This window comes from Rissa tridactyla, chromosome 4, assembly GCF_028500815.1.
Source record: "Rissa tridactyla isolate bRisTri1 chromosome 4, bRisTri1.patW.cur.20221130, whole genome shotgun sequence".
NCBI classification, from domain to species: Eukaryota; Metazoa; Chordata; class Aves; order Charadriiformes; family Laridae; genus Rissa; species Rissa tridactyla.
The window spans coordinates 55,173,886-55,184,418 of record NC_071469.1 but is presented as its reverse complement, the minus strand read 5'-3'; the positions used below and the strand labels follow the sequence as shown (position 1 = coordinate 55,184,418).

The following is a 10,533-nucleotide window of genomic DNA, read 5'->3' as shown; positions in this document are numbered from 1 at the left end:
CATCGTATTAGCTGGACAAATACATAGAAACCTTCCCAAAGGGAGTATTATTCCCATGTTCCAGCTAGTCCAACAGTGACAATTCTCCTGTATGTGCCTGATTGATTGTTTTCTTCTAGCTCATCCCCGGATCAGTGCTATCTCTCCCTTGGCCAGCTTGCCCTCTGCCAGATGTGCGAAGATGGCTACCATTTCACATTAATGGCTTTGAGGAGTCTGAGAGAGGGTCTGTCGTTCACATTTTTGTGGTACGAAAGCAGTTCTTTTCCAGTAGTAAGCTCCTACAAATACTGCTTGGAACAGGTTCACAGCTGCTTTTGTCATCTTTTGGAATCCCAAAGTCTCAAACTTGCAGCCTTAAAAATATACGAACCGCTCTAAAACATCAATAAATACCCACATAATATTTGTCTGTTTCGTTTAACAAGCAGCAGCTAAAAGAAAAGTAAATTGAGCTCCTTTCCCCCCAAGTAAATAAAACTCTCCAGGACAACATATTTTACTTCAAAATTATACGGCAATTTTTTTTTTTCTCTTTAGGTTCCAGAAACATGTCCATATATGGTCTTCTTGTCAGGGACAATAAATAATGATGTAATAGAAGGGTCAACTTTGTGTCATTTAGCTACAGGATGCTTGATGAAATGAAGTTCTTCAGACAATGCAACAAAAAAGAACTTTAGGATGGATAAAAGTTTCTGCCGTGCATCTTCAAACAGGAAATCTGAGATTCAGAACAACTTATATTTTGGCTTGTATTCGCTGATCATGGGGTGATCCAGAAATAAACTCCAGGCTTCAAAGCGAGAGTGTTTCAAAGCTGTCCTGCAGTTGATCGAAACATCCAGGCAAAGCAGGGAGATGAATGCCAGCGAGGATTTTCTGAATTAAGACTTAATCAAGGAGATAACCCATTTCAGCAGTACTATTACCCTTTTATTTCAGAACAAAAAAGGTAATGCAAATATGCATGTTTTGAACTTATTTAGTGTTTTCAATCTGTCAGTTTGCTTTGTCTATGCAAATATTTATTCCTATAACCTAATACCCTAACGCAATCTTGGGAGTTTCGTGGTTTGCTTTTGGGTTTTTTTTTCAAATAAGCCATAAAACACTCGCTGGTGTTAAGCAGAACTGTAGGTCTGCCTTTTCCTTATTTTTTTTTTACTTGCAGGTGACGATTTTATCTTTGTCCCTGGAATAGCTTGCTCAGAAATAATCGTCACTGTTGTAACGGCATGCTAATGTACAATGTAGTGTGGAAGTCAGAGTGTGAAGGAAGAGAAATGGCATCAGCAAACGATTTCTTTCATTTATAAATTTCCAGGTGGTATGACATGAAGCTAATGTTGCACTGAATGCAGTGTGAATTAATGCTCTCTGAAAAGAAACAAAAACTTGCAGGTGTATGCATTTCCAGTAAAGAGTTTACACAGAATCACAATTTGATGGCATCATAACACATGCCAGACCTGTTTTGACAGCTGGGGCTGGACAAGGAGATTTGTTTGCCTGGAGGATTCTTTTGGGAAGTCTGGCTTTGCTCCTTCGGCGCTGGGCTAGAACTGGAGGGGTTTGCATAAACTGTCATGACAAAATAGATCTGCCTGCTGCCGCAGCTAGGCAGCACGAGGTGTCATTCTCCTAACGTCCCAGCTCCGGCAGATCTGATGGGCACCAAAATCTTTCTGTTTTTCTAAAACCATTTGCTTCCCAGCAGTAGTTATCCAATATAATATCCTTTGAGAACTGCAAACAGTTATCTGGAAACTGACCTAAAACGCAGCAAAAAATGTGAGTATGAGAACTGGAAGTGCTGCAAATTGGTCTGGTTGCCGTTGCCAGCAGAGGGTCTGGCCTGAAAGGTGCCGCAGTGAGAGGTAAAGAAGTGGAGGCTGGGTTTACTGTGAAGGCTTCCAGCCGCGCTTGCCTTCCCCCAGCATGTGCTCCTGCTGCTCTCAGAAGTAAAAAGGCAAACACACGGAAAGGCAAACGCGTGTCTGCACAAGCTGGGGCTCAACCATTCCCTGCAAAAAGCAAAACGAGCAAGGGGCTCCTCTCCTCCCTCTTTTGCAGCCTCCAAAGACTTGTTTTTGTTTTTAGAAATGTGGTTTGTCGCACCCTGAGCCATAAATACCGAGGTCCTGGATTGAGTTACAAGCTGACTGGGGTAAACTCCGTGCAAAGGCAGGCAAAGTCCTTGGCTCTGCTCCCTTAATGACCTTGTCACTCACCTGCCACCCTCCTCTGACAGCAATAAGTAATTCTGCTAATTCTGCTGCCTGGGATCTATTGAAGGAGGACAGGCAGCCTTGCTAAGCTTTTCTTTAAGGAAGTGCTATCAATGGGGACCAGTTGTTTCAGATGCTAATGGTATTGAATAGCGCGGTTCTGCACGCTCAAAGCCAGCTGTAATCCTCGTTGTTTATTTATGTTGCATCAGGGATCAGAGGCCCATTCTCCCAAACACTGTATGTTGACAGAGCTTGCAGTCTAAATATAATAGCAACCTAATTGCGTTTGTCTGTGGCTTTTGCCATAGTGTGAGTGGTAACTAAGTCACACTGGTGAGTAGTACCTTTGGTTTCGAAGATCTGCCAGGTACAGCTGCTCCTCAACGCAGGGCAGAGCATCTGCCAACGCCTGGCCCTGCCACAAGCATTTCGTTTCTGACCTTACCTTCTGGTCCCTGGACGCAGCTAAGGCACCTCTGCATGGCATAGGCCTGGTCACTGCATCTAAATAAACAAACTCGCGCTGGAATAGGGATGGCAAAATTAAGAATCAGGCCCTGTGTGGAAATGATGGTAAATTTAGATCCAGAGGATCCTGTCAGACTGAGCTATGAAATGGCAGCGGTATCCTAAGACGTGTCTCTGCCAAGAGAGATCACTAATGAAGCCATTCAGACCTGAAGGCAAAGTGATCTGTAAGGAATAATAAGGGCACTATACCCACGGCTTTAAATATCACATGCTGTGATATTTAGGTATTTAGAGCACATGCAATGCTGTGTCCTCCCTGCCTGTGAGGTGGGTTCTTGGGCTGCCAGAGAAACACAGGGCGCAGCCAAACATTTAAAACCTCCCCCCAAAACCTGGAGAACAGTAAACCCAGCACTCAACTTATAAATCCGATTCAAATAATTTATACCTACAGTAAGGAGGCTTAGAGCAAGCAAATAGGTTCAAGCTGTGTTTAGAAAGACCACTTTGGCCGGATCTTACTTATTCAAACTGATTCAACCATACCTAGCAACCCAGACTGATTTTTTTTCGCACCTTCATTACAGAAGCTCGTAGCTTATGGCGCATTAGTCTAGTGGCCTTTCATAAGGTTGTGGTATTTTGGCACTGGCTACCTTAGCCCTGCTCTCTCAGCTGAGCCAGGGTGGGTCTGGGTGGCCACTGCAGTGCCAGGCAATGCCACCAAGCTCAGCTGCAGCCAAAGAAGGTTAAATTTAATCCACCTGTGTTCCAGCTGGGGCGATGAGCTTGGCCATTACTGCAGCTCAGCTGGCTCACTGGGGCTTTCCGCAGAGCACTGTGGCTCTGCAGCTTCAAACAAAAGCATCTCCAGGTGGAAGGGGAGGGTGGTGGCTTGTCTCTGCTCGGAGCCATCACACAGGGAGCTGTATGGAGGACACACGCATCATACCTTCTGCCAAACTGAGACACACCACACAGGTCAGTCCGAGGTAGGGGAGATGGGTGGAGGGAAGCGAGAATGGCTTGAAACCCAACTGGAACCGTCTCTGCCAGGAGTCAGGAGAGCCAAGGCTGTCCTTGGCTATCAGGACTGACCCAAAAGCTCTTACAGCCCTGGGATGTGACCCTCACACCTTCATTGGGGTCGTGCCAGTTAGATGAGCAGAAATGAAAGCTTTCTCTATTTTGAGCCCCATGATGTTTCTTCCCGCAGGATGAGTCAGTGGTGGGAGCTGCAGCCAGCACTGTTGTTTCTGCACTCTGTGGGACTCCTGTCATAATATTTAGATTAGTGAGGATCACCAACATGCAGGGGAGGTTCTCCCTTTTCTCTGAGAGTGGGTGGGACCCAGTTAACCCATACAAAGAATAAGAGGGTGAAATAGGAGTGATTGCCGAACTCAAAATCTTCCTTTCCCCTCCCTGTGCCTCAAGGAGGTGTGAAACAAAAGAAGGAGGGAGGTGAAGATGTCCAGAAATGGCCTTTATACCTAGATCCATTGGAAATTTAGTGAGGCACCTAAATCAGTGAGCCTCTCTGTGCCGGAGTGCAGAGTCCCATTGGCAGTGGTCTCCTGGACATTCCTTAAAGCCTCGACTGCCCATGAAGGGACTCCAACACCCAGCTCAGAAGCACGATGAGGCTGGACCTGCTGCCTGCTGTGCTGTCAGGTGGGGCTGGGGAGGATACAGAGGAGGGGTCTGTGCCCCACGCTCCGCTGGCACAGGTTGTTCTCACAAAGGAGCATTTATGTCTCCATTCTTGCCTCCTCCCAAGAGTCGTTGTGCATCACCTCTATTAAGAGCTTATGATCAGATCCTGCCCTCTCCATTAACTTAGTTTTGGTCTCTGAGTCACCTCCGGGGCCAGGTCCCTACATTTAGGCATTGCAGAGTTGGATGCTGCAGACAAGCCCTCTGACTCCAGCCCGTGGATTTCAAGCATCCACAGCGCGCCGGTTACTGAGTGAGTACGTAGGCTGACGGACAATGAAAGTGCTGCCCAGCATGCCAGGAGCTGAGCAAGCCAAGCAGCAGCAGAAACAAAGCTATGTCATGGTTCTTGGCCAGGGACGGGCTGGAGAGCAAGCAAGGACAGGTACCAGCACGGCTGGGGCACAGGGCTATGCCTATGGAGCAGCTCCATATGGGACCTATCAGCGACTTGATGCCTGGGCTTTGTTCCTTGGGACAGCAAGGGTCATAGCAGAGCTGAGGCACACCAGCTCTCGCTGGAGAAGGTATCCAATAGCAGCCAGGAGAGATCTGGCTGAAAATTAAAACAGAAAACCCAACAAAACTGGGTTGCATTATTTACAGCAACAGAAGGTTTTATTTTGGCAGTTTTCAAGGCTGTTAAATACATCCTTTATTGTTGCAAGTCATAATGTCAATCTGAAGCCTGCTGGGCTTCCCTTTACCCTGAACTCTTCCCACTTCTTCTGGGGTGTGCTTGGAGTCTGAGGTGGCTGTTGATGTGGGATATATCACCATTTCTGAAGTGAAACGCTTAAATCCAAGATTTTAAGTTGCTTATGGCTTGATTCAAGCTCTTTCAGTTTATTTAAACTCTGTATTAGTTTCTTTTTTTAAAAATTATGGTTAAAGAAACAAACATAAGCATCCTGACATGCATAGATACAGCTCTATTGCCATTTGTATGGTTGGACTCGATGATCTCAAAGGTCCTTTCCAACCATGAAGATTCTATGATTCTATGATTTGGTGAGCTACCATTTCCTCCAGGTCAGGACCATCTCTTGGCCGAGCATGCAGCAGCGAGGACTTCTAGAGCAGGGCAATCTCCTGGCATGGGGCTCATGGCACGCTGGACCCTGCTGCCACTGATGGGGGTGCCTGTCCCTGGGCAGCCAGGCTGCCCCAGGCACTCGGCGAGGTGGAAGAGCTGAAGGCTTTGCATCCAGTGGTGCCCAGCGTGGTGGGAGGCAGGTTCTGAGCAGCAGGAGGCTGGGCTGGCTGTGCCAGCCTCATGTGTGTGGCTCTGCCAGGTGGCCCGGCTTGGCCCATGGCCCAGCAGGGCTGTGGGGAGCTGGAGACCAGCCCTGCTGTGGCATCACTGGGGCAGGGAGTGACAGCCCCCAGGTTGGGCTTTGCTGGCTACCCCACCTCTCTGTGCCTGGGGGACATGCTTCCACAGTACCTTTCTGCTTGATGCCTGTCCACAGGCTGTCCACGGGCAGCCTGTAGCCATTGCTCCTCATCCCAATGTTCTCCATGATTTTACACAGTTCTTGCTGCCTGCTTATAAAAAGCAAACCTATGCCCCCTTGGCTGTCATCCTTTTAAAAGAGGCAAAGTTTTTCATCTTCCCCCATGAAATAAGCCCTTGGCACTTGAACACCAGTGGCCAGAGTGCTCTCTGGCATCCGGATGAGATCCTGCTAGAGCATCAAACTATTCATGGCATTAGTACTTCCCTCTCACTGCTGGAAATACCTCAGAATTTTGGATTGTCTTTGCCTTTCTTGAGTCCATGCTGCAGTGATGTTTCACAGTCATTCTGTGATTGCTGAGTGTGATGTTTCCCCGTTCTCTCATTTCCAGCTATCAACCACCAGTTTTTAGAAGAGAGTCTGACCATAAGTCTTAAAGCTCATGACCTTGAACGTTGTTCTGTGAAAACCAAAAATCAGAAGTGAAACTGAGTGGTGTCTTTTTGCTCTCCTAGATGAGTGAAACAAAGAAAGACACTTCAGAGAATAGCTTTGCATGTTGCTTGAGAGATATCCAGATAATGGTGGAAAAAATTGCTCTACGAAATCTCTTTACACTTCGTGGTGGAGAACTTGCCCTTGCAGAAAACCAGCAAACAGACAGGCAAACTTCTTCCCTTAATTTTCTGCAATTAGAGCAAGAATTAAAATCAAAAAAAAAAAACACCCAAAAAAAGGAGATGTCCATTGGTGTTCTCCTAAATTCATTTGAAAGCTGTATCTCTTTAATCTTAGGTGGATTTCCTTTACCTATTTTTTTCTTGAACAGTGGTAAGCAGAATAAGTAGATAAAAACCTGCCTTGCTTGCAGCAGCTCCCTTCCCTCTTTCAAACACCAGCTAAATCAGTTACTTCTAGGGGACATAAAGTTCATTAAGTTTATATAATGTTCTCTCCCCGGTGAAGCATTTCTGAAGGGTTTTCTGGTCGGTCTAATCAGAGCTGAACAAAAGCACAAGATAGTAGTTGAGTGTCTTTCTTTCATTTTCCAGATTTTGATGATCACATTTTCCTTTTACAGGAAAGCAAAACAAAAAAAAAAAAGGAAATTAAAAAAAATGGCTACAACGGCAGCAAATACTCAAAGACAAACGATAGGCTGTGAGGAATACAGCCTGTACAGCAGCTTGAGTGAAGACGAGCTTATAAAGATGGCCATCCAGCAGAGCTTGGAAGAAGACCCTGCGGGTCAGCCAGCTGCCCAGAGCCACCAGAAGTCAATGGTGGCGGGTCCCGGCGAGGTGGCCGTCCCCAGCCACGCCAGCAGCCACAACCCGCCCTACCGCATCTACCCATGGCAAAGGTGAGTGAGCACCCGCCTGAGCCGTGCCGTCCCTGCAAAACGAAAACAATTCCCTCGTCTAAACACGTGCTTTCTAATTAGCTTTACTGGGCGGCTGCTCTGCGAGTCTGTCATTAGCTTGAAAGCCGGAGTCTGCCATAAATGCGATGAGGTCAACAATTTACGCCCTCACGTCAAAATGAGAAATTCCTTGATGTTGACTGTTTTGAGGAACAAATAAAATAAGAAAAGGGGCACTGCTACAAGCTCTCCTGAACGACAGGAGCCCTGCCGAAGCCAGCGGCTCCTTTCCCCCACTGGGGCACACTGTATGCTGAGCTTAAGTTTCACCTGAGAGGGAATGCAGCATTTGTTACGGGAAAACACAGGAGAGAGGCCAAAAACAGGCATATAAAACAGTGTGAGCTGGCTACCTTTTAGATGCTGCAGTCTCTAAAGGATGTAGTTGTTTCAGATAACTGAAATAACCTCAGATAACTGTGCCTGACCTCAAGCACACCGCTTGCAGCCAGGAGCGGATCCGGATACCAAAGCGTGGCGGCATCCCCTTCCCCTGTAGTGCTGGGCTGTGGGTTACAGAGACCTGCTGACAGTTTCAAACCCAGACATTGTTCTCCTTTCATTTTCTAAAAGGCAGATTTCTTAAGCGGGGGGAGGGAAGGGGTTACAAAGTCACCCCCAAACCAAGGAAAAATATAATTTTAAACTTTTTTTTAATAAGCTGGGAGTAACTGAAGTTTTGTTCCTCCTTCTGTCTCAAAACGCTACTCTCCTCTAACTCCTCACCACCTGTGACTGTCTGGTTTCCAAGGCTGGGAAACTGGGGACAGCTTGAGGAGCAGTAAGCATGTTTGATAGCTGCAGAATCGGGATGCAGACAGTCCTGCTCCCACTGAAGGTTGCTGCTTCTTGGTCTCATTACTTGTACTGTCCGCTCTGCTGCGGGGACCCAATACGGGGAGAACAAGGGCTTCCCTGCCCCTTTGCTCCTGTTCTCCTTGGGGGTCCTTTGGCACCTGCTATTTTGGCAGCATCCGCAGTTCTGTGCATTAGCCTGCCCTGCCTTTGCCTCAGCCCAGCAGCTTTTGACCTCCCACTGCAGGAAAAAATCCTTGTAGCTCCAGATCTGTAGCGTTGCTGAACTCTTCTGCCACTGGGGGAGAGCTGGGCTGGAAACGGAGCCGGCACTGGGGGGCCCTGGGTCCTCCTCCGCCTCCACCACCACCGCCAACCTGCTTGCGTGGCACTTTGGAGGTGATGAATGTCACCTCGCCTCGTGCCCGCTTCCTGTGCGGCGGGGGTAGGGTTAACCTCACTGTTGTCTTATATGGTCATTTGAATCCCCTGACGCTTCCTCAGAGGGCCAAAAATAATCTCGAGCTGAGCGAGCAGCTGAATCCAGTGCCGAGCAAGCCGTGGCCATCTGCTTTTATTCAAAGCCCTGACCAGCAGGCTTTCTTGCTCTGTCTCCGTGGATGCGCGTCTCTGTTTCTGCCTCAACATGACCTGTTTCTCCTATTCGGAGTATTTCTCCTTATTTCATTCATGTCATCGCCACTCCAGATTGGCAGCCCAGCCGAGAGGCCGTGCTCAGCCGTCCAGCTCAGGGGCAGCCTGGGGGGTCAGGCGAAGGTACGACGGCAGCCTCTTCAGCACATCCCAGCCCATGTAAGTGCCTATCTCTCCCTCTCCTGCTTTCCCCCCGCAGTCAAAACAAGCCTCGCTACCCACTCTGCCCCCCCGGAGCCAGCTCTTCTAGGCAGCGATGGTGTCTGGTGGGGGGAAATGGTGGTGTTCACCTGGAGGAGGTCATGACCTGCTTAGAGGGGTCTTGCTGGTACCTGCACTGCACCCTCGCTGCCTCCCCACTCTTCCTTCCCACCTCCCACGGGCCAGGACCAGGCTCTTGTGGGTGACCCACCTCCAACGTCCCTTGTTCTCTCCCCTCCCCCTTCACTCCTCTCCAGCGAATGTGTCCTGGGGACTCTGGGTCATTCGGTAGCTCTGAGGTGACAAGGACAGCAGGGAAGCGATGCCTGTGGTTTATTTATACAGGCTGACTCCTGTATCAACACAGTAGATGAGGCAGGCAGGTGCTGATAGTAACTCCACTGGTATTAAGTTCACGGTTCAACAGTGGGGAAGAGTGGGGAAAAAGAAACATTTTATTGCAGTATAAAAAAAGGGGTGAGAAAGTCCAGTCCTTCAAAGTAAATATTTTATAAATGCTCCCAAAATGCCATGCCTGTTCCCAGCAATACCTGCGCCGTCCTGCCGCGCTGAGGAGGGCTGGTGGGGAGCCGTACCACAGCTTGAGCCCTGCCCAGGGAGGAAACCAGCTTGATTGACTTTGATCCTCCTGGCCACGTTTTGCTGTTGGCAGAGGCCGTCAATAAGCTTAGGTGAACACAGTCATGGATGAGGAAAGCAGACGGGCAAAGGGGTGGCCCCAGCTCTGCTCAGTGCCCGTGTGTAGTGGAAGAGTGTGGGACATGACGGGTTTATTACAGCTCTCTGAGGGGCTGAGTAGATGCACGCACCTGCCTTTAGCTACCAGATGAGGAGAGGAAAGTTGGAGCATTTCTCTGGGTCCTGCAGAAAACCCTTCCCTGCCTTTTTTTATCTACCCACTTGAAATCCACTTTGTTTTATCCATCTCACAAGTCCCTCCCTGGATGCATGGTTGCAGTGACTACCCCTCCACCACTCTTTTTCCTTTCATCCCTCACCCAGCTCTACAATCTGCCCCACCTCACCCTGCCTGATCCAGGCTCGTTCCCTGGCTCTCCACTGACGCTGCCCCCGCTCCCCCCCCGCCCCCGACTTTGTGAAAACCTCTTTTCTGCTGACACGTGAAGCCTCCCTCACCTCTGCCAGCTGCCATCTCCCCTTGGCCACACTGAAATCGCATCCTCTTATTAAGTGCTCTGCACACCTTGCATGCCACTCTCCCGCTCTGGGTGCGATGACTGGAGGACAAGCTTTTCTTCTGCATCAGTAGCTCAATAGAGTTCAGCCCACAAGAAGGCTGGGATAAGGCTCCTCTGCTGTCAGGTGAGAGCAAAAAACATGGCTGTGAAGCCACAGGAGAACATGATGGCATGACTGCCTTATAGCCCTGGTCTCAGAGCCAGGCAGGGATGATAGTTGGCTTCACCCGGGGAGAAGTTGTTCTTTCTTTCTGCCTGCATCTCACCAGGCTGCCAGGAAAAGGAGCTTCCTGAACCTTTCTGTGCTCCACTGAACCTCTTCTGCAGCTCTCAGAACTGACCCCACCATACATCTCATC

General features: G+C 48.8%; 1 protein-coding gene across 1 annotated transcript in view; it reads left to right on the top strand.

The window, feature by feature from the left end:
• Positions 1 to 707: 707 nt before the first annotated feature.
• Positions 708 to 10,533, top strand: part of ASB2 (ankyrin repeat and SOCS box containing 2) — a 32,683-nt gene continuing 22,857 nt past the window's right edge. The window contains exons 1-3 of the mRNA XM_054200781.1: positions 708 to 955; positions 6,963 to 7,244; positions 8,808 to 8,912. Of these exons, the coding sequence (XP_054056756.1) occupies positions 7,000 to 7,244; positions 8,808 to 8,912 (350 nt within the window). The 5' untranslated portion in view covers positions 708 to 955; positions 6,963 to 6,999. The remainder of the gene's footprint in view (positions 956 to 6,962; positions 7,245 to 8,807; positions 8,913 to 10,533) is intronic.